Source organism: Chiloscyllium punctatum, chromosome 47 (genome assembly GCF_047496795.1).
Source record: "Chiloscyllium punctatum isolate Juve2018m chromosome 47, sChiPun1.3, whole genome shotgun sequence".
Classification (NCBI taxonomy): domain Eukaryota; kingdom Metazoa; phylum Chordata; class Chondrichthyes; order Orectolobiformes; family Hemiscylliidae; genus Chiloscyllium; species Chiloscyllium punctatum.
This window is the reverse complement of record NC_092785.1, coordinates 25863110-25886989: the sequence shown is the minus strand read 5'-3', so window position 1 is coordinate 25886989 and position 23880 is coordinate 25863110. Positions and strand designations below refer to the sequence as shown.

The 23880-nt window shown below is 63.6% G+C and overlaps 2 protein-coding genes across 2 annotated transcripts in view; one reads left to right on the top strand and one right to left on the bottom strand.

Moving 5' to 3' along the window:
* LOC140468458 (uncharacterized) overlaps nucleotides 1–23880 on the top strand; it is a 1057462-nt gene that overhangs the window by 1023549 nt on the left and 10033 nt on the right. The window lies entirely within an intron of this gene.
* Nucleotides 22555–23880, bottom strand: part of LOC140468689 (reticulon-4 receptor-like 2) — a gene marked incomplete at its 3' end in the record, with an annotated part of 9520 nt that continues 8194 nt past the window's right edge. Inside the window, exon 2 of the mRNA XM_072564763.1 lies at nucleotides 22555–23876. Within this exon, the coding sequence (XP_072420864.1) occupies nucleotides 22555–23876 (1322 nt within the window). The remainder of the gene's footprint in view (nucleotides 23877–23880) is intronic.

Sequence of the window (23880 nt, the reverse complement as noted above, 5' to 3'; positions counted from 1 at the left end):
CCCCCTTCCTATCTCTGTAACCCCCCTACACCCCCTCCCTATCTCTGTAACCCCCCTACACCCCCTCCCTATCTCTGTAACCCCCCTACACTCCTCTCCCTATCTCTCTAACCTCCCTCCACCCCCTCCCAATCTCTCTAACCTCCCTATACCCCCTACACCCCCTCCCTATCTCTTTAACCTCCCTACACTCCCTCCCTATCTCTGTAACCCCCCTAAACCCCTCCCTGTCTCTATAACCCCCTACACCCCCCTCCCTATCTCTGTAACCCCCTACACCCCCTCCCCTATCTCTGTAACCCCCTACACCCCCTCCCTATCTCTGTAACCCCCCTACACCCCCTCCCTATCTCTGTAACCCCCCTACACCCCCTCCCTATCTCTGTAACCCCCTACACCCCCTCCCTATCTCTGTAACCCCCTACACCCCCTCCCTATCTCTGTAACCCCCCTACACCCCCTCCCTATCTCTGTAACCCCCTACACCCCCTCCCTATCTCTGTAACCCCCCTACACTCCCTCCCTATCTCTGTAACCCCCCTACACCCCCTCCCTATCTCTGTAACCCCCCACACCCCCTCCCTATCTCTGTAACCCCCTATACCCCTTCCCTAACTCTGTAACCCCCTACCCCTCCTCCCTATCTCTGTAACCACCTGCACCCCCTCCCTATCTCTGTAACCACCTGCACCCCCCTCCCTATCTCTGCAGCCCCCTACACCCCCTCCCTATCTCTGTAACCCCCCTACACCCCTTCCCTATCTCTGTAACCCCCCTACACCCCTCACTCCCTATCTCTGTAACCCCCCCTTCACACCCCTCCCTATCTCTGTAACCCCCTACACCCCCTCCCTATCTCTGTAACCCCCCTACACCGCCTCCCTATCTCTGTAACCCCCTTCACCCCCTTCCTATCTCTGTAACCCCCCTACACCCCCTCCCTATCTCTGTAACCCCCCTACACCCCCTCCCTATCTCTGTAACCCCCCTACACTCCTCTCCCTATCTCTCTAACCTCCCTCCACCCCCTCCCAATCTCTCTAACCTCCCTATACCCCCTACACCCCCTCCCTATCTCTTTAACCTCCCTACACTCCCTCCCTATCTCTGTAACCCCCCTAAACCCCCTCCCTGTCTCTATAACCCCCTACACCCCCTCCCTATCTCTGTAACCCCCTACACCCCCTCCCTATCTCTGTAACCCCCTACACCCCCTCCCTATCTCTGTAACCCCCCTACACCCCCTCCCTATCTCTGTAACCCCCCTACACCCCCCTCCCTATCTCTGTAACCCCCTACACCCCCTCCCTATCTCTGTAACCCCCTACACCCCCTCCCTATCTCTGTAACCCCCCTACACCCCCTCCCTATCTCTGTAACCCCCCTACACCCCCTCCCTGTCTCTGTAACCCCCCTACACCCCCCCCTATCTCTGTAACCCCCTACACCCCCCTCCCTATCTCTGTAACCCCCCTACACCCCCTCCCTATCTCTGTAACCCCCCTACACCCCCTCCCTATCTCTGTAACCCCCCTACACCCCCTCCCTGTCTCTGTAACCCCCCTACACCCCCTCCCTATCTCTGTAACCCCCCCTACACCCCCTCCCTCTCTCTGTAACCCCCCTACACCCCCTCCCTATCTCTGTAACCCCCCTACACCCCCTCCCTATCTCTGTAACCCCCCTACACCCCCTCCCTATCTCTGTAACCCCCCTACACCCCCTCCCTATCTCTGTAACCCCCCCTACACCCACTCCCTATCTCTGTAACCCCCCCTACACCCCCTCCCTATCTCTGTAACCCCCCTACACCCCCTCCCTATCTCTGTAACCCCCCTACACCCCCTCCCCTATCTCTGTAACCCCCCCTACACCCCCTCACTGTCTCTGTAACCCCCCTACACCCACTCCCTATCTCTGTAACCCCTCTACACCCCCTCCCTATCTCTGTAACCCCCTCCCTATCTGGCAGCTCATTCCATACACGTACCACCCTCTGGGTGAAAAAGTTGCCCCTTAGGTCTCTTTTATATCTTTCCCCTCTCACCCTCAGCCTATATCCCTCTCGTTCTGGAGTCCCCACCCTGGGGAATTCATCTTGTCAGTGGTTGTGAATCTTATCAGATTGAATGGACCATTTGGAGAGACCGTTCGAGGCAATGAGGAACTTCCAAGAGTAAGGTGAATTGATGGATGGCAGGTATAGGAAGGGAGGGAAAGTCTCCGATACAGTCACACAGATGGGTTAACTCCAGGAAGGGTAGGAGAGGTCAGCACCTCGGGCAGGAGTCCTTTTGTGGGTATCCCCATTACAAACAGGAATGCTGTTTTGGAAAATGTAGGGGGTGATGGACACTCAGGGGAACTTAGCACGAACAGCCAGGTTTGGAACAAGGGGTCGGTCAGCTTCCCATTGTATTGGGGATTTGAAAGGGTTCCGAAAAGATTTACAAGGATGTTGCCAGGGTTGGAGGATCTGAGCAACAGGAAAAGGCTGAACAGGCTGGGGCTGTTTTCCCTGGAGTGTCAGAGGCTGAGGGGTGACCTTATAGAGGTTTACAAAATTATGAGGGGTGTGGATAGGGTAAATAGACAAAGTCTTTTCCCTGGGGTCGGGGAGTCCAGAACTAGAGGGCATAGGTTTAGGGTGAGAGGGGAAAGATATAAAAGAGACCCAAGGGGCATTTAAGAAGTATTTGGATGGGTATATGAATAGGAAGGGTTTGGAGGGATATGGGCCGGGTGCTGGCAGGTGGGAATGGATTGGGTTGGGATATCTGGGTCAGCATGGACGGGTTGGACCGAAGGGTCTGTTTCCTTGCTGTCCATCTCTATGACCACACCCCCCCCGTCCCCCCCCCCCCCCCCCAGAGCCCTCAGGGGGGATAGCTGAAGTGATTATGGAGGAGTTAGTGGCTGTCTCTCTGGAATCACTCGAATCAGGGATGGTCCCAGAGGACTGGAAATTCACTAAACACGAAACCCCTGTTTAAAAAGGGAATAAGGCAAAAGGTGGAAAGTTACAGACCGATCAGCCTAACCTCGGTCATGGGCAAGATCCTGGATTCCACTGGGAAGATGAGGTTCCTGAATCCTGGGAAGTCTATGATAAAATAGGGAAAGTCAGTATGGTTTCGTCAAGGGTAGGAGGAGGGCTGATGGCCGAAACGTCGATTCTCCTTGTTCCTTGGATGCTGCCTGACCTGCTGCGCTTTTCCAGCAACACATTTTTCAGCCTTCATCAAGCATAGGTCATGCCTGACAAATCTGTCCGAATTCTTTCAGGGGGTAATGAGCAGGTTAGACCAAGGAGAGACTGTGGACCGAGTCTTCAAGAAGGTGTTTGACAAGGTACGGCACAGGAGGCTGCTGGGTAAGAGAAGGTGTTCGCATGGAGAGAAGCTTGGCAGTCTGTCAGGAAGCAGAGGGTGGGGGGTGCGGGGGGGGGTAACGGCAGCGGGTGACGAGTGGGGGTTCCTCAAGGCTCGGGTTGGGACAGGAACTTCTCACTTTAAACATTCCCGATCTGGATGAGGGAACTGAGAGGGTCCTGGCTACATTGGAGAGCTCGAGGGACAGGTAGCATTGAGGAGGGAGGGGGGGGGGGAGGCTGCAGAAGGATTTGGACAGGTCAGGAGGGGGGGTAAAGATGTGGCAGATGGAGCACAATGTGGGAAAGGGTGAGGTCAGGCACTTTGGTGGGAAGGATAGAGTCATGGACTATACCCTACATTCAGAAACATGAAGTGGTCGGAGAGTTGGGAGGTCTATCCCAGGATTCTCTCAAGGTAAACACGCAGTGGTCAGGGAGTTAGGGAGGCAAATGCAATGGTGACATTTATTTTGAGGGGACTTGAATATAAAAGCAGGGGTGTAGTTCTGAGGCTCTATAAGTCTCGGGTCAGACCACACTCGGAGTATTGTGCCCAGTTCTGGGCCCCAGATCTCGGGAAGGATGTACTGGCCCTGGAGCGCGTTCAGAGGAGGCTCACGAGGATGGACCCAGGAATGAAAAACTTGACATATAAGGAATGCTTAAGGACACTGGGTTTATCCTCAATGGAGATTAGAAGGGGGGGGGGGGGGGGTGGGGGTTATCGAATTGAAACATAGAGACGACGGACTGATCTGGACAGAGTGGACGGTGGGGAGATGTTTCCATTGGAAGCAGAGACTAGGGCCCCCAGGGCACAGCCTGAGAGGAAAGGGAAGACCCTTTATCATGGAGAGAGGGGAAAACCTCTTCAACCAGAGAGCGGGGGAATCGATGGGATTCACCGACATGGAAGGCCAGGTCATTGAGTGGGATTCAAGACGGAGAAGCATAGGGAGGTACAGGGAATAGTGTGGGTTAGATGGGCTTCAGATTGGGATGACAGGTCGGCCCAAACATCGAGGGGCCGAAGGGCCTGGACTGCGCTGTCATGTTCCATGTTCTCTAGATGGGTTCCTGAGTGTTGTGGGGGACCAGGGTTAGCGAACGTGGGAGGATGAGGCTGAGAAGTGTATCAGCCATGATTGAACAGTGGAGCAGAGTCGATGGGCTGAATGGCCTGATTTCTGCTCCCTATGTTTTGATGGAAGGGGTTGGAGGGAGTTAGGGGGATTTCCTCTGTGCTGGTGCCTGGGTCTGATATTCTCTCTCTCTCTCTCACACACTCCACAGTGGGAACCACACTCTGGGTCCCCCAGGGGACTCTGGGGAAGAGACCAACCCGTTTCTCCAGCGAGCTGATCAACCTGGGGAGGGTGCGCGGCTGTGAGGCGGAGGAGAGCCCGGAGGACGAGGAGGAGGCAGAAGGCGACGAGGAGATGGAGGAGGAATTGAGCTCGTGGCTGGCTCTGCTGGACAAAGAGAGGGAGCAGAACGCGGCCTTGGACAAGGCCTGGTCTCAGGCTTGGCTAGAGTGGGCCCGGATGAAGGAAGGGGGCAGCCGAGCCCCGGGGGGTCTCAGGGACGAGCTGGTGGTGGCTGTGGTGTGCTACGCCCTGGAATATCCCCCCCCTCCCTCGGGACCCCTCTACCTGGTCTTTAACCAGGCCTCAAGGCACTGCCTCGGGCCTGAGGAATCCCAGGAGGCATGTGAGCGGTTCCGAGGCCTACACCAGCTCCTAGGCCTGGCACTGAGGGGGCCTGAGGAGGGCGGAGAAGGCCCAGAGCAGGGAGGGGGAAGGGGCCACCGTTTACAGGGGCTCCCCAAGGCCATTCTGGGCAAACGTTGGCGACACGGTGCAGTTTGGGAGTTTCACCTCCACGTCCGCGAGCAGGGACGTGGCCGAGATCTTCGCTGGGGGAGGGGGAGGGGAGCGGGGGGGACGCTCTTCCACATCCGCACGGCCAGGGGGGCCTCCGTGGAGGAGCTGTCCCCCTTCCCTCAGGAAAAGGAGGTCCTCATCCCTCCGTGCGAGGTCTTCCGAGTTGACAAGGTCGAGAGGTCGAAGGTCAACGGCCAACCCCGTATAGACCTCCACCTGACCTCCCTCCAGCTGTCGGGGGTGAGTGGGCCCAGAGATCTGGGGCGATTCTACCTCCTCACCCTCACCCTCACACTCACCCTCGCTCGGGAAATGTGTTAAACTGGGCAGGGGGCTGGCACTAACCAACTAACCAACACATCAACCAGGGATTAACCACCGGGTAGTGACAAGGGAGTACTGCACTGTCGGAGGGTCAGTGCTGGGGGAGGGGCACTGTCGGAGGGTCAGTGCTGAGGGAGTGGGCCCTGTCGGAGGGTCAGTGCTGAGGGAGGGCCGCACTGTCGGAGGGTCAGTGCTGAGGGAGTGGGCACTGTCGGAGGGTCAGTGCTGAGGGAGGGCCGCACTGTCGGAGGGTCAGTGCTGAGGGAGTGGGCCCTGTCGGAGGGTCAGTGCTGAGGGAGTGGGCACTGTCGGAGGGTCAGTGCTGGGGGAGTGGGCCCTGTCGGAGGGTCAGTGCTGGGGGAGGGGCACTGTCGGAGGGTCAGTGCTGAGGGAGGGCCGCACTGTCGGAGGGTCAGTGCTGAGGGAGTGGGCCCTGTCGGAGGGTCAGTGCTGAGGGAGTGGGCACTGTCGGAGGGTCAGTGCTCAGGGAGTGGGCACTGTCGGAGGGTCAGTGCTAGGGGAGTGGGCACTGTGCGAGGGTCAGTGCTGAGGGAGTGGGCACTGTCGGAGGGTCAGTGCTGGGGGAGTGGGCACTGTCGGAGGGTCAGTGCTGAGGGAGTGGGCACTGTCGGAGGGTCAGTGCTGAGGGATCGGCGGGGGGGGGGGGGGGGGGGGGGGGGGGGGGGGGGGGGGGGGGGGGGGGGGGGGGGGGGGGGGTGGGGGGGGGGGGGGGGGGGGGGGGGGGGGGGGGGGGGGGGGGGGGGGGGGGGGGGGGGGGGGGGGGGGGGGGGGGGGGGGGGGGGGGGGGTGGGGGGGGGGGGGGGGGGGGGGGGGGGGGGGGGGGGGGGGGGGGGGGGGGTGGGGGGGGGGGGGGGGGGGGGGGGGGGGGGGGGGGGGGGGGGGGGGGGGGGGGGGGGGGGGGGGTGGGGGGGGGGGGGGGGGGGGGGGGGGGGGGGGGGGGGGGGGGGGGGGGGGGGGGGGGGGGGGGGGGGGGGGGGGGGGGGGGGGGGGGGGGGGGGGGGGTGGGGGGGGGGGGGGGTGGGGGGGGGGGGGGGGGGGGGGGGGGGGGGGGGGGGGGGGGGGTGGGGGGTGGGGGGGGGGGGGGTGGGGGGGGGGGGGGGGGGGGGGGGGGGGGGGGGGGGGGGGGGGGGGGGGGGGGGGGGGGGGGGGGGGGGGGGGGGGGGGGGGGGGGGGGGGGGGGGGGGGGGGGGGGGGGGGGGGGGGGGGGGGGGGGGGGGGGGGGGGGGGGGGGGGGGGGGGGGGGGGGGGGGGGGGGGGGGGGGGGGGGGGGGGGGGGGGGGGGGGGGGGGGGGGGGGGGGGGGGGGGGGGGGGGGGGGGGGGGGGGGGGGGGGGGGGGGGGGGGGGGGGGGTGGGGGGGGGGGGGGGGGGGGGGGGGGGGGGGGGGGGGGGGGGGGGGGGGGGGGGGGTGGGGGGGGTGGGGGGGGGGGGGGGGGGGGGGGGGGGGGGGGGGGGGGGGGGGGGGGGGGGGGGGGGGGGGGGGGGGGGGGGGGGGGGGGGGGGGGGGGGGGGGGGGGGGGGGGGGGGGGGGGGGGGGGGGGGGGGGGGGGGGGGGGGGGGGGGGGGGGGGGGGGGGGGGGGGGGGGGGGGGGGGGGGGGGGGGGGGGGGGGGGGGGGGGGGGGGGGGGGGGGGGGGGGGGGGGGGGGGGGGGGGGGGGGGGGGGGGGGGGGGGGGGGGGGGGGGGCCCTGTCGGAGGGTCAGTGCTGAGGGAGTGGGCACTGTCGGAGGGTCAGTGCTCAGGGAGTGGGCACTGTTGGAGGGTCAGTGCTGGGGGAGTGGGCACTGTGCGAGGGTCAGTGCTGAGGGAGTGGGCACTGTCAGAGGGTCAATGCTGAGGGAGTGGGCACTGTCAGAGGGTCAGTGCTGAGGGAGTGGGCACTGTCGGAGGGTCAGTGCTGAGGGAGCGGGCACTGTCGGAGGGTCAGTGCTGAGGGAGTGGGCACTGTCGGAGGGTCAGTGCTGAGGGAGTGCTGCACTGTCGGAGGGTCAGTGCTGAGGGAGGGGGCACTGTCGGAGGGTCAGTGCTGAGGGAGTGGGCACTGTCGGAGGGTCAGTGCTGAGGGATCGGGCACTGTTGGAGGGTCAGTGCTGAGGGAGTGGGCACTGTCGGAGGGTCAGTGCTGAGGGAGTGGGCACTGTCGGAGGATCAGTGCTGAGGGAGTGCCGCACTGTCGGAGGGTCAGTGCTGAGGGAGCGGGGCACTGTCGGAGGGTCAGTGCTGAGGGAGTGGGCCCTGTCGGAGGGTCAGTGCTGAGGGAGAGCCGCACTGTCGGAGGGTCAGTGCTGAGGGAGTGGGCACTGTCGGAGGGTCAGTGCTGAGGGAGTGGGCCCTGTCGGAGGGTCAGTGCTGAGGGAGTGGGCACTGTCGGAGGGTCAGTGCTGAGGGAGTGGGCACTGTCGGAGGGTCAGTGCTGAGGGAGTGGGCCCTGTCGGAGGGTCAGTGCTGAGGGAGCGCCGCACTGTCGGAGGGTCAGTGCTGAGGGAGTGGGGCACTGTCGGAGGGTCAGTGCTGAGGGTGAGGGCACTGTCGGAGGGTCAGTGCTGAGGGAGTGGGCACTGTCAGAGGGTCAGTGCTGAGGGTGAGGGCACTGTCGGAGGGTCAGTGCTGAGGGAGGTGGGCACTGTCGGAGGGTCAGTGCTGAGGGAGTGGGCACTGTAAGAGGGTCAGTGCTGAGTGATTGGGTAGCCTGTATGAGGAACCTGGGTATTGACCCAGTCTGTGATGTGGGTGGTGTCATGTCTCCGGTCGTGCACTGCTCCTAACCCTGTCACACTGCTGTGCTCCCCGTTAATGTCTCTCTCAAACGACACACTCCCGTCTCTTGGTAGTTCAGTTACTGACAGCTAATCTCTATCGGTCATTCTGCTGAGAGACTCAAGCAGGATCTGTAAATGTGCAATAAAATGGAAATCCGAAATCAAATCGAGTTAATTCTTGTGTATATCATAAAACCTGACCTCTGACCAAGAGCTCAACCCTCTCGAAACATCATCCCCATCAGAGAGAGAGAGAGATAGGGGGCGAATCAGCCAGGGTTCCTGCTCCTGATCACTGCCCAGTGATCCCTGGGTTAGAGAGAGAGAGGGGAAATCAGCCAGGGTTCCTGCTCCTGATCACTGCCCAGTGATCCCTGGGTTAGAGAGAGAGAGGGGAAATCAGCCAGGGTTCCTGCTCCTGATCACTGCCCAGTGATCCCTGGGTTAGAGAGAGAGAGAGAGAGGGGGAAATCAGCCAGGGTTCCTGCTCCTGATCACTGCCCAGTGATCCCTGGGTTAGAGAGAGAGAGGGGGGAAATCAGCCAGGGTTCCTGCTCCTGATCACTGCCCAGTGATCCCTGGGTTAGAGAGAGAGAGAGGGGGGGAAATCAGCCAGGGTTCCTGCTCCTGATCACTGCCCAGTGATCCCAGGGTTAGAGAGAGAGAGGGGAAATCAGCCAGGGTTCCTGCTCCTGATCACTGTCCAGTGATCCCTGGGTTAGAGAGAGAGAGGGGAAATCAGCCAGGGTTCCTGCTCCTGATCACTGCCCAGTGATCCCTGGGTTAGAGAGAGAGAGGGGGGGAAATCAGCCAGGGTTCCTGCTCCTGATCACTGCCCAGTGATCCTGGGTTAGAGAGAGAGAGAGGGGGGAAATCAGCCAGGGTTCCTGCTCCTGATCACTGCCCAGTGATCCCTGGGTTAGAGAGAGAGAGAGAGGGGAAATCAGCCAGGGTTCCTGCTCCTGATCACTGCCCAGTGATCCCTGGGTTAGAGAGAGAGAGAGAGAGAGGGGAAATCAGCCAGGGTTCCTGCTCCTGATCACTGTCCAGTGACCCCTGTGTTAGAGAGAGAGAGAGGGGAAATCAGCCAGGGTTCCTGCTCCTGATCACTGCCCAGTGATCCCTGGGTTAGAGAGAGAGAGGAGAAATCAGCCAGGGTTCCTGCTCCTGATCACTGCCCAGTGATCCCTGGGTTAGAGAGAGAGAGGGGGGAAATCAGCCAGGGTTCCTGCTCCTGATCACTGTCCAGTGATCCCTGGGTTAGAGAGAGAGAGAGGGGAAATCAGCCAGGGTTCCTGCTCCTGATCACTGTCCAGTGATCCCTGGGTTAGAGAGAGGGGGGGAAATCAGCCAGGGTTCCTGCTCCTGATCACTGCCCAGTGATCCCTGGGTTAGAGAGAGAGAGGGGGGAAATCAGCCAGGGTTCCTGCTCCTGATCACTGCCCAGTGATCCCTGGGTTAGAGAGAGAGAGGGGAAATCAGCCAGGGTTCCTGCTCCTGATCACTGTCCAGTGATCCCTGGGTTAGAGAGAGAGAGAGGGGAAATCAGCCAGGGTTCCTGCTCCTGATCACTGTCCAGTGATCCCTGGGTTAGAGAGAGTGGGGGAGGATATGAGCCAGGGTTCCTGCTCCTGATCATTGATCAATCAGGGGAGACACAGATGGGGATTGGGGACGGGGATCAGGGATTGGGGACGGGGATTGGGGATGGGGATTGGGGACGGGGATTGGGGACAGGGATTGAGGATGGGGATTGAGGACGGGGATTGTGGATTGGGGACGGGGATTGGGGACGGGGATTGGGGACGGGGATTGGGGATTGGGGACAGGGATTGGGGACGGGGATTGGGGACGGGGATTGGGGATTGCGGACGGGTATTGGCGACAGGGATTGAGGACGGGGATTGAGGACGGGCATTGGGGTTGGGGATTGGGGATGGGGATTGGGGTCGGGGATTGGGGACGGGGATTGGGGACGGGGATTGGGGGTTGGGGACGGGGATTGGGGATGGGGATTGGGGATTGGGGACGGGGATTGGGGACAGGGATTGGGGACGGGGATTGGGGATTGGGGACGGGGATTGAGGACGGGGATTGGGGATGGGGTTTGGGGACGGGGATTGGGGATTGGGGATGGGGATTGGGGACAGGGATTGAGGACGGGGATTGGGGATGGGGATTGGGGACGGGTATTGGCGACAGGGATTGAGGACGGGGATTGAGGACGGGCATTGGGGTTGGGGATTGAGGACGGGGATTGGGGTTGGGGATTGGGAATGGGGATTGGGGATTGGGGACGGGGATTGGGGACGGGGATTGGGGGTCGGGGATTGAGGACGGGGATTGGGGACGGGGATTGGGGTCGGGGATTGAGGACGGGGATTGGGGATTGGGGACGGGGATTGGGGACGGGGATTGAGGACGGGGATTGGGGATGGGGATTGGGTACGGGGATGGGGACGGGATTGAGGACGGGGATTGGGGACGGGGATTGGGTACCGGGATGGGGACGGGATTGAGGACGGGGATTGGGGACAGGGATTGGGGACGGGGATTGAGGACGGGATGGGGGACGGGGATTGAGGACGGGAATGGGGACGGGGATTGGGGACGGGGATTGGGGATGGGGACGGGGTTTGAGGACGGGGATTGGGGACGGGGATTGTGGATTGGGGACAGGGATTGGGGACTGGGATTGAGGACGGGGATTGGGGACGGGGATTGGGGATTGGGGACGGGGATTGGGGACGGGGACTGGGGACAGGGATTGAGGACAGGGATTGAGGACCGGCATTGGGGTTGGGGATTGGGGACGGGGATTGAGGACGGGGATTGGGGACGGGGATTGGGGATTGGGGACGGGGATTGGGGACGGGGATTGGGGACGGGGATTGAGGACGGGGATTGGGGATTGGGGACGAGGATTGGGGACGGGGATTGAGGACGGGGATTGGGGATGGGGATTGGGGACGGGGATTGGGGACGGGGATTGGGGACGGGGATTGGGGACGGGGATGGGGACGGGGATTGGGGACGGGGATGGGGATTGGGGACGGGGATTGGGGACGGGGATTGGGGACGGGGTTTGAGGACGGGGATCGGGGACGGGGATTGGGGACGGGGTTGAGGACAGGGATTGGGGACTGGGATTGGGGATGGGGATTGGTGATGGGGATTGGGGACGGGGATTGGGGATTGGGGACGGGGATTTGGGATTGGTGACGGGCATTGGGGACAGGGATTGGGGACAGGGATTGGGGACAGGGATTGGGGACAGGGATTGGGGACGGGGATTGGGGACGGGGATCGGGGATGGGGATCGGGGACGGGGATTGGGGACGGGGATTGGGGATTGGTGACGGGGATTTGGGATTGGGGACAGGGATTGGGGACAGGGATTGGGGACAGGGATTGGGGTTGGGGTTTGGGGACGGGGATTGGGGACGGGGATGGGGGATTGGGGACGGGGATTGGGGACAGGGATTGAGGACGGGGATTGGGGACGGGGATTGGGATTGGGGACGGGGATTGGGGACAGGGATTGAGGACGGGGATTGGGGACGGGGATTGGGGACGGGGATTGGGGATTGGGGACGGGGATTGGGGACGGGGATTGGGGACGGGCATTGGGGTTGGGGATTGAGGACGGGGATTGGGGTTGGGGATTGGGAATGGGGATTGGGGTCGGGGATTGAGGACGGGGATTGGGGATTGGGGATGAGGATTGAGGACAGGGATTGAGGACGGGGATTGGGGACGGGGATTGGGGACGGGATTGAGGACGGGGATTGGGGACGGGGATTGGGGACGGGGATTGGGGACGGGGATTGAGGACGGGGATGGGGGACGGGGATGGGGACAGGGATTGGGGATGGGGATTGGGGATTGGGGACAGGGATTGAGGACGGGGATTGAGGACGGGGATTGGGGACGGGCATTGGGGTTGGGGATTGGGGATGGGGATTGGGGTCGGGGATTGGGGACGGGGATTGGGGACAGGGATTGGGGACAGGGATTGGGGACAAGGATTGAGGTTGGGGATTGGGGACGGGGATCGGGGACGGGGATCGGGGACGGGGATCGGGGACGGGGATTGGGGACGGGGATTGGGGACGGGGATTGGGGATTGGGGACGGGGATTTGGGATTGGGGACGGGGATTGGGGACAGGGATTGGGGACAGGGATTGGGGACGGGGATTGGGGACGGGGATTGGGGACGGGGATGGGGGACGGGGATTGGGGACAGGGATTGGGGACAGGGATTGAGGACGGGGATTGGGGACGGGGATTGGGGACAGGGATTGGGGACGGTGATTGGGGATTGGGGACGGGGATTGGGGACGGGGATTGGGGACGGGGATTGGGGGTTGGGGACGGGGATTGGGGACGGGGATTGGGGACGGGGATTGGGGACAGGGATTGAGGACGGGGATTGAGGACGGGCATTGGGGTTGGGGATTGGGGACGGGGATTGGGGCCGGGGATTGGGGACGGGGATTGGGGATTGGGGACGGGGATTGGGGACGGGGATTGGGGACAGGGATTGAGGACGGGGATTGGGGACGGGGATTGGGGACGGGGATTGGGGATTGGGGACGGGGATTGGGGACGGGGATTGGGGATGGGGATGGGGATTGGGGACGGGGATTGGGGACGGGGATTGAGGACGGGCATTGGGGTTGGGGATTGGGGATGGGGATTGGGGTCGGGGATTGGGGACGGGGATTGGGGACAGGGATTGGGGACAGGGATTGGGGACAGGGATTGAGGTTGGGGATTGGGGACGGGGATCGGGGACGGGGATCGGGGACGGGGATCGGGGACGGGGATTGGGGACGGGGATTGGGGACGGGGATTGGGGATTGGGGACGGGGATTTGGGATTGGGGACGGGGATTGGGGACAGGGATTGGGGACAGGGATTGGGGACGGGGATTGGGGACGGGGATGGGGGACGGGGATTGGGGACAGGGATTGGGGACGGGGATTGGGGCGGGGATTGGGGCGGGGATTGGGGATTGGGGACGGGGATTGGGGACAGGGATTGGGGACAGGGATTGGGGACGGGGTTTGAGGACGGGGATCGGGGACGGGGATCGGGGACGGGGATCGGGGACGGGGATTGGGGACGGGGATTGGGGACGGGGATTGGCTCGGGGATTGGGGATTGGGGACAGGGATTTGGGATTGGGGACGGGGATTGGGGACAGGGATTGGGGACAGGGATTGGGGACAGGGATTGGGGACGGGGATTGGGGACGGGGATGGGGGACGGGGATTGGGGACAGGGATTGGGGACGGGGATTGGGGACGGGGATTGGGGACGGGGATTGGGGTTTGGGGACGGGGATTGGGGACAGGGATTGGGGACAGGGATTGGGGACAGGGATTGGGGATTGGGGACGGGGATTGGGGACAGGGATTGGGGACAGGGATTGGGGACGGGGATTGGGGACGGGGATTGGGGACGGCGATTGGGGACGGGGATGGGGGATGGGGATTGGGGACGGGGATTGGGGACGGGGATTGGGGACAGGGATTGGGGACGGGGATTGGGGACGGGGATTGGGGATTGGGGACGGGGATTGGGGACAGGGATTGTGGTTGGGGATTGGGGACAGGTATTGGGGACGGGGATTGGGGACGGGGATGGGGGACGGGGATTGGGGACGGGGATTGGGGACGGGGATTGAGGACGGGGATTGGGTTTAGTGATTGGGGGCAAGGATTGGGGACGGGGATGGGGGATTGGGGACGGGGATTGGGGATGGGGACGGGGATTAGCGATTGGGGACGGGGACGGGGTTTGGGGATGGGGATCGGGGACAGGTAATGGTGACGGGGATTTGCAACGGGGGTTGGGACGGGGACGGGGATCAGGGAGAGGGATTGGGGACAGGGATTGGTGACGGGGTTTGGGGACGGGGTGGGGATTGGGGATTGGGGACAGGGATTGGGGACGGGGATTGGGGATTGGGGACAGGGATTGGGGACGGGGATTGGGGACAGGGACGGGGATTGGGGAGGGGGACGGGGATTGGGGACAGGGATTGGCGATTGGGGATGAGGATTGGGGACGGGGATTGGGGATAGGGACGGGGATTGGGGACAGGGATTGGGGACAGGGACGGGGATTGGGGACAGGGATTGGCGATTGGGGATGAGGATTGGGGACAGGGATTTGGGACAGGGATGGGGACAAGGATTGGGGACGGGGATTGTGGATGGGGACGGGGATTGGGGACGGGGATTGGGGACAGGGATTGGGGACAGGGATTGGGGACGGGGTTTGGGGTCGGGAATGGGGACGGGGACTGGGGTCTAGGATTGGGGACGGGGATCAGAGATGGGGTTTGGGGACGGGGTTTAGGTCGTGGACGGGGACGGGGATTGGGGATGTGGATTGGGGACAGGGACGGGGACAAGGATTAGGGACGGTGACGGGATTGGGAACGGTGTCGGGGACAAGGATTAGGAAGGGGGACGGGATTGGGGACGGTGATTGGGGACGGGGATTGGGAATGGGGACGGGGACGGGGATTGGGGACAGGGATTGGGGACGGGGATTGGGGCCGGAGATGGGGACGGGGATTGGGGACGGGGATGGGACGGGAATTAGGGAAGGGGATTGGTGATGGGGATTGGGGCCGGGGATTGGGGACAGGGATTGGGGACGGGGATGGGGGATGGGGTTTGGGGATGGGGTTTGGGGACGGGGATTGGGAATGGGGATTGGGGACGGGGTTTGGGGATGGGGTTTGGGGACGGGGTTTGGGGACGGGGACTGGGGACACGGACGGGGGACGGGGGTGTGGTTTGGGGACAGGGACGGGGACAAGGATTAGGGACAGGGACGGGATTGGGGCCGGGGTTGGGGACGGGGATCGGGGACCGGGATGGGGACGGGGTTTGGGGATGGGGTTTGGGTCAGGGATTGGGGTCGGGGATGGGGACAGGGACTGGGGTCTAGGATTGGGGACGGGGATCGGGGACCGGGATGGGGACAGGGATGGGGTTTGGGGACACGGACGGGGGACGGGGACGTGGATTGGGGACAGGGATTGGGGACAGGGATTGGGGACGGGGATTGGGGACGGGGATTGGGGATGGGGATTGGGGATGGGGATTGGGGATGGGGATTGGGGACGGGGATTGGGGATGGGGATTGGGGACGGGGACGGGGATTGGGGATTGGGGACAGGGATTGGGGACGGGGACTGGGAATGGGGATGGGAATTGGGGACAGGGAATAGTGATGGGGATTGGGAACGGGGACGGCGATTGGGGACGGTGGTTGGGGAAAGGTTTGGGGGACGGGGATCTGGATTGGGGACGGGGACGGGGATTGGGGACAGGGATTGGGGACGGGGATGGGGTTTGGGGACACGGACGGGGGACGGGGACGTGGATTGGGGACAGGGATTGGGGACAGGGATTGGGGACGGGGATTGGGGACGGGGATTGGGGATGGGGATTGGGGATGGGGATTGGGGATGGGGATTGGGGACGGGGATTGGGGATGGGGATTGGGGACGGGGACGGGGATTGGGGATTGGGGACAGGGATTGGGGACGGGGACTGGGAATGGGGATGGGAATTGGGGACAGGGAATAGTGATGGGGATTGGGAACGGGGACGGCGATTGGGGACGGTGGTTGGGGAAAGGTTTGGGGGACGGGGATCTGGATTGGGGACGGGGACGGGGATTGGGGACAGGGATTGGGGACAGGGATTGGGGACGGGGATTGGGGACGGGGATTGGGGATTGGGGACAGGGATTGGGGACGGGGATTGGGGACGGGGATGGGGACGAGGACGGGGATTGGGGACGGGGATTGGGGACGGGGATTGGGGACGGGGACGGGGATTGGGGAATGGGGCCGGGGAATGGGGCCGGGGATTGGGGACGGGGATTGGGGACGGGGATTGGGGACGGGGATTGGGGACGGGGATTGGGGAATGGGGACGGGGATTGGGGACGGGGATTGGGGACGGGGATTGGGGACGGGGATTGGGGACGGGGAATGGGGATGGGGATTGGGGATTGGGGACGGGGATTGGGGATGGGGATTGGGGACGGGGATTGGGGATTGGGGACGGGGATTGGGGATGGGGATTGGGGACGAGGATTGGGGACGGGGACGGGGTCAGGGACAGGGACAGGGACATGGTCAGGGTCAGGGACAGGGACAGGGTCAGGGTCGGGGACAGGGACAGGGTCAGGGACAGGGACAGGGTCAGGGTCAGGGACAGGGACAGGGACATGGTCAGGGTCAGGGACAGGGACAGGGTCAGGGACAGGGTCAGGGACAGGGACAGGGTCAGGGTCAGGGACAGGGACAGGGTCAGGGGTCAGGGACAGGGTCAGGGTCAGGGTCAGGGTCAGGGACAGGGACAGGGACAGGGTCAGGGACAGGGGACAGGGTCAGGGGTCAGGGACAGGGTCAGGGAGAGGGACAGGGTCAGGGTCAGGGACAGGGTCAGGGGTCAGGGAGAGGGTCAGGGACAGGGTCAGGGTCAGGGACAGGGTCAGGGACAGGGACAGGGTCAGGGACAGGGTCAGGGAGAGGGACAGGGTCAGGGTCAGGGACAGGGTCAGGGACAGGGTCAGGGTCAGGGTCAGGGACAGGGACAGGGACAGGGTCAGGGTCAGGGACAGGGTCAGGGTCAGGGACAGGGACAGGGTCAGGGTCAGGGTCAGGGTCAGGGTCAGGGACAGGGTCAGGGACAGGGACAGGGTCAGGGTCAGGGTCAGGGACAGGGTCAGGGACAGGGACAGGGACAGGGTCAGGGACAGGGTCAGGGTCAGGGTCAGGGTCAGGGACAGGGACAGGGTCAGGGTCAGGGTCAGGGAGAGGGACAGGGACAGGGACAGGGACAGGGTCAGGGACAGGGACAGGGTCAGGGACAGGGTCAGGGTCAGGGTCAGGGTCAGGGACAGGGACAGGGTCAGGGTCAGGGTCAGGCTCAGGGACAGGGACAGGGACAGGGACAGGGACAGGGTCAGGGACAGGGACAGGGACAGGGACAGGGTCAGGGACAGGGTCAGGGTCAGGGACAGGACAGGGTCAGGGTCAGGGTCAGGGACAGGGTCAGGGTCAGGGACAGGGACAGGGTCAGGGTCAGGGACAGGGACAGGGACAGGGTCAGGGACAGGGACAGGGTCAGGGTCAGGGACAGGGACAGGGTCAGGGACAGGGTCAGGGACAGGGTCAGGGACAGGGACAGGGACAAGGACAGGGTCAGGGAGAGGGGACAGGGTCAGGGACAGGGTCAGGGACAGGGTCAGGGTCAGGGACAGGGACAGGGACAGGGACAGGGTCAGGGAGAGGGGACAGGGACAGGGACAGGGTCAGGGACAGGGTCAGGGTCAGGGACAGGGACAGGGACAGGGACAGGGTCAGGGAGAGGGGACAGGGACAGGGACAGGGTCAGGGACAGGGACAGGGACAGGGTCAGGGACAGGGTCAGGGTCAGGGACAGGGTCAGGGACAGGGACAGGGTCAGGGTCAGGGACAGGGTCAGGGACAGGGACAGGGTCAGGGTCAGGGACAGGGACAGGGTCAGGGTCAGGGTCAGGGTCTGGGACAGGGTCAGGGTCAGGGACAGGGACAGGGTCAGGGTCAGGGACAGGGTCAGGGTCAGGGACAGGGACAGGGTCAGGGTCAGGGTCAGGGACAGGGAGAGGGACAGGGTCAGGGACAGGGTCAGGGACAGGGACAGGGACAGGGTCAGGGACAGGGTCAGGGTCAGGGTCAGGGACAGGGACAGGGACAGGGTCAGGGAGAGGGTCAGGGTCAGGGACAGGGACAGGGTCAGGGTCAGGGTCAGGGTCAGGGTCAGGGACAGGGAGAGGGTCAGGGAGAGGGACAGGGTCAGGGACAGGGAGAGGGACAGGGTCAGGGACAGGGTCAGGGACAGGGATAGGGTCAGGGACAGGGTCAGGGTCAGGGACAGGGTCAGGGTCAGGGTCAGGGTCAGGGTCAGGGTCAGGGACAGGGACAGGGAGAGGGACAGGGTCAGGGACAGGGAGAGGGACAGGGTCAGGGACAGGGTCAGGGACAAGGACAGGGTCAGGGTCAGGGACAGGGTCAGGGTCAGGGTCAGGGACAGGGTCAGGGACAGGGACAGGGACAGGGACAGGGTCAGGGTCAGGGTCAGGGTCAGGGACAGGGTCAGGGACAGGGACAGGGACAGGGACAGGGTCAGGGACAGGGTCAGGGTCAGGGTCAGGGGCAGGGAGAGGGTCAGGGTCAGGGTCAGGGACAGGGACAGGGTCAGGGTCAGGGTCAGGGACAGGGAGAGGGTCAGGGACAGGGACAGGGACAGGGTCAGGGACAGGGTCAGGGACAGGGTCAGGGTCAGGGTCAGGGACAGGGACAGGGTCAGGGACAGGGTCAGGGACAGGGACAGGGACAGGGACAGGGTAAGGGACAGGGTCAGGGACAGGGTCAGGGACAGGGACAGGGACAGGGGTCAGGGACAGCGTCAGTTACAGGGACAGGGTCAGGGACAGGGTCAGGGACAGGGACAGGGACAGGGTCAGGGAGAGGGTCAGGGACAGGGACAGGGTCAGGGACAGGGTCAGGGGTCAGGGACAGCGTCAGTTACAGGGACAGGGTCAGGGTCAGGGACAGGGACAGGGACAGGGTCAGGGAGAGGGTCAGGGACAGGGACAGGGAGAGGGTCAGGGTCAGGGACAGGGACAGGGTCAGGGTCAGGGACAGGGACAGGGTCAGGGACAGGGACAGGGTCAGGGACAGGGACAGGGTCAGGGTCAGGGTCAGGGACAGGGACAGGGACAGGGTCAGGGGCAGGGTCAGGGTCAGGGACAGGGACAGGGACAGGGACAGGGACAGGGACAGGGTCAGGGACAGGGACAGGGTCAGGGTCAGGGACAGGGTCAGGGTCAGGGACAGGGACAGGGACAGGGTCAGGGACAGGGACAGGGTCAGGGTCAGGGACAGGGACAGGGACAGGGTCAGGGACAGGGTCAGGGACAGGGACAGGGACAGGGTCAGGGACAGGGTCAGGGTCAGGGACAGGGACAGGGACAGGGTCAGGGACAGGGACAGGGACAGGGTCAGGGTCAGGGACAGGGTCAGGGTCAGGGACAGGGACAGGGTCAGGGTCAGGGTCAGGGACAGGGTCAGGGTCAGGGTCAGGGACAGGGACAGGGACAGGGACAGGGTCAGGGACAGGGACAGGGACAGGGTCAGGGACAGGGACAGGGTCAGGGACAGGGTCAGGGTCAGGGTCAGGGACAGGGACAGGGTCAGGGTCTGGGACAGGGACAGGGACAGGGTCAGGGACAGGGTCAGGGTCAGGGACAGGGTCAGGGAGAGGGTCAGGGACAGGGTCAGGGTCAGGGACAGGGACAGGGACAGGGACAGGGACAGGGACAGGGTCAGGGACAGGGTCAGGGTCAGGGACAGGGACAGGGACAGGGACAGGGACAGGGACAGGGACAGGGACAGGGACAGGGTCAGGGTCAGGGTCAGGGTCAGGGACAGGGACAGGGACAGGGACAGGGTCAGGTAGAGGGTCAGGGACAGGGACAGGGACAGGGACAGGGACAGGGTCAGGTAGAGGGTCAGGGACAGGGTCAGGGTCAGGGTCAGGGTCAGGGACAGGGACAGGGTCAGGGACAGGGTCAGGGACAGGGACAGGGTCAGGGTCAGGGACAGGGACAGGGACAGGGTCAGGGACAGGGACAGGGTCAGGGACAGGGACAGGGACAGGGACAGGGACAGGGTCAGGGACAGGGTCAGGGAGAGGGACAGGGACAGGGACAGGGTCAGGGTCAGGGTCAGGGACAGGGACAGGGACAGGGACAGGGACAGGGACAGAGTCAGGGTCAGTGACAGGGACAGGGACAGGGACAGGGTCAGGGACAGGGACAGGGACAGGGTCAGGGAGGGGGTCAGGGTCAGGGACAGGGGACAGGACAGGGTCAGGGTCAGGGTCAGGGTCAGGGTCAGGGACAGGGACAGGGTCAGGGACAGGGCCCCCCTCCGTCTGCTCTGTTATAAAGTGGAGGTTGACCCCTTTCTGAGATCTCATGGTGAACAGAGTCACCTCGACATTGGATCCTCTCCCCCCAGTCTGTAACCAGGGGTTTTGGGGGGGGGGGAGGTTTGTAAATCGCTCTCACCTTGCCTCTCAACAACCTGTCGTGTTTAACTAAAAATAAGTCTCTGACTCTGACTTTCAGGTGAATAAGTAACTGTTTATTTATCTCACGGTGACCAAATTAACTGATCTCTTCACACACTGAATCCATCCTTCCGAGTGCCCCGGCTATTTCTGAACAAATTCAGATCCTAACGGTGAGCTGTTCCAATAAAAACAATGTCCCACTCGTTTAAAAACGCAGAGGTTTTGTGGCTTAAATTGGATCCGAGTTTTGTGCCTTCCGGAGTGTTCCGTCCCTTGCCTGAAGATTTCTGTGTTGGGAATATTCCCTCGTTTGTGCTGCTCTTATAGAGATGGTGCTTTCTGTAAGACATCGTGGGGTCTCTGCGGGTCTGCGATTCTCTCTGTCTCTGCCTCTCGAGGGCTGTTATCTCTGGGGTCTCAGTCCAACTGCCCCCTCCAGTTGATTCCCCCCCCCACCCTGATCAATATTTCTGCGGAGGGATAGGTCCTGTGCTGTCAAAACCAACTGGTTTCGGAGAGACTGGTTCAAATCGATTGGTTAAACTCCAAACCTGCCGTCTGGGTTAAAAGCTGGGGCAGTGCCTGCTCGCTCTATGGCTGTTCCGTTAAAATGTTTGAGGTCAGTCTCTCTCTCTCTCTGCCCCTCGCATTTAATATCTCAAAGCACAGAAAAAAAAAAACCATCGTCTTTTGAAGGGACCACGCAACGGTTCCCCTCCACCTCCCCCCCGAGCGCTTTACACTTTGAAAAACAACACGTTCTAATGTGCTGCCCCCCCGACCCCCCAACCACCACCCGCCCAGACGACAATTACACGACCCAACTTCACCACACTGCCCACTCCCTCAGCACTGACCCTCCGACAGTGGGTCACGGTCCAACGATGGAGGCCAGAGAGTTTCGGAGTGAGAGGTGGAGAGTGTGAGGAGACCGTGGAACACATGACCACCCAACGCTGCTGAGGGTCAACTCGGAGTGTCTGTCGGCAGGAGGTGGAGATTGACTTGGATGGCCAGCCATGATGCTACAGAACACGCTGGATGGGTCGAATGGCTTCTGAGGAATCCGAGCGGATGGATGTTTGGGGGTGGGACACGATGGGGAGCATGGAGGGAGGTTCCAATCCGAGCAGCCGCCATCTTGTTGAAGGGCTCGATCGGCCGAACGGTCTCGTCCTCCTCTCTGTTCTCCCACTGGTCGTCTCTGTTGGAGGTGAAGGGTCATCGGTCCATCCTCAGGGTCAAAGTTCAATCCAAGGAAATGTGCGGCAACTTCTTATCCCTGGGGGTGGGGAGAGACCAGGATAGTGCGAGGGGCTGAGGGTGAGGGAGTGAGGGGGAGCAGAGTGAGGGGGTAGGGTGTGAGGGGGAGGGGAATGAGTGGGAGTGAGGGGGAGAGGAGTGAGGGGGAGGGGAGTGAGGGAGAGGGGAGTGAGGGGGTGGGGTGTGAGGGGGAGGGGAGTGAGGGGGAGGGGAGTGAGTGGGACTAAGGGGGAGAGGAGTGAGGGGGAGGGGAGTGAGGGGGTGGGGAGTGAGGGGGAGTGGAGTGATGAAGAGGGGAGTGAGGGTGAGGGGAGTGAGGGTGAGTGTGTGAGGGGGAGAGGGGTGATGGGGAGGGGAGTGAGGGGGAGAGGAGTGAGGGGGTGGGGAGTGAGGGGGAGGGGAGTGAGGGGGAGGGGAATGAGGGTGTTTATGTGAGGGGGAGGGTAGTGAGGGGAGGGGAGTGAGGGGGAGAGGAGTGAGGGGGAAGGGAGTGAGGGGGTGGGATTGAGGGGGAGGGGAGTGAGGGTGAGTGGAGTGAGGAGAGGGTAGTTAGGGGGAGGGGATTGAGGGGTATGGGAGCGAGGGGGAGGCAGTGAGGGGAGGGGAATGAGAGGGTGGGGAGTGAGGGGGTGGGGAGCGAGGAGGAGTGAGGGGGAGGGGAGTGAGGGGAGGGGAGTGAGGGGGAGGGAAGTGAGAGGGAGGGGAGTGAGGAGGAGGGGAGTGAGGGGGAGGGGATTGAGGGGGGAAGGAGTGAGGAGGAGGGGAGTGAGGGGGAGTGAGGGGGTGGGGAGTGAGGGAGAGGAGTGAGGAGGAGGGGAGTGAGGGGGAGGGGAGTGAGGGGGTGGGAATAAGGGGAGGGGAGTGAGGGAGTGGGGAGCGAGGGGGTAGTGATGGGGAGGGGAATGAGGGGGAGTGGAGTGAGAGGGGTAGGGGAGTGAGGGGGAGGGAGTGGGAGGGAGTGAGGGGGAGGTGAGTGAGGGGGAGGGGAGTGGGGGGAGGAAGTGAGGTAGGTGTGAGGTTGAGGGGGTGGGTGTTGCCATGGGAACCCCCCTCCTCCTCCCCCACTCCCAGGGTTCACCAGGCCCACATCAAGGCCAGGCCCCAGACAGGGTAAAGGAAGATCCCAGGGGCCTGGTTGGCTGAGTTCCTCCGGCACCCTCCACCCTCGCAGTGGCCTAGTCCAGGGAGGGCAGAGCCTCAGGGTAATCGTACTCCCCAGGCCAGTCCTCCCCGGCCTGGCCCTTGGGCGGAGGGATTCTGACCCTGTCCCCCCCTGGCTCTGGTTTGCAGGAGGCTCCACTTTCCCAGGCCTCAGCCTAGGCCCCAGGCCTGGGCAGCCCTGGAAGTCGGCTGGAGTGAGGAGGCGGAGGTCTCTGCCCCGAAGGCCGGGGGGTCCGGCACACTCCAGGGCGGAGCTGGCCCCGGTAAACCTCCTGAACCAGTGGCGCAGAGCGAGGGCCCGACAATCGCAGGCCCACGGGTTCCCGCTGAGCCGCAGGAAGCGGAGGGAGGCCAGGGGCTGGAGGGCCGGGCCTGGCAGCTCCTGGAGCCTGTTCTCGAACAGGAAGAGGGTGTCGAGTAGCCCTAGGCCTTGGAAGGCCGTAGGCTGCACCTCCGACAGGAGGTTCCGGTGCAGCAGTAACCGCTCTAGGCCCTGTAGGTCCCGGAAGGTGTCTCCGGCCAACGCCGTGATCCGGTTGCCGTGGAGGAAGAGGTGCCGGAGCTGGGCCAGGCCGTCGAAGAGCCCCCGTGGGAGCTCGGGCAGGAGGTTCTCCTGAAGCGAGAGGTAACGCAGCGAGGACAGGCCCCGGAACAGGCCGGACGGTAACCTCCGCAAACCGCAGCGCGGCAACTGCAGGCTCCGCAGTCTGACTAGGCCCCGGAAGGTCTCCTCACTCAGGGAGCTCAGGCACGGGTTGTCTCCCAGGTCCAGCTCCTCCAGGCGGACCAGGCCCCACAAGGCCCCAGGCCTCACCGCGCTCAGGTTGTTGGAGTACAGCCAGAGCACGGACAGGCCTCCGGGCAGGGAGTCCGGCTCCAGCTCCGAGATCCGGTTGTGAGGCAGGAAGAGGCGGACGTCGTCCTCCAGGCCCCAGGCTCC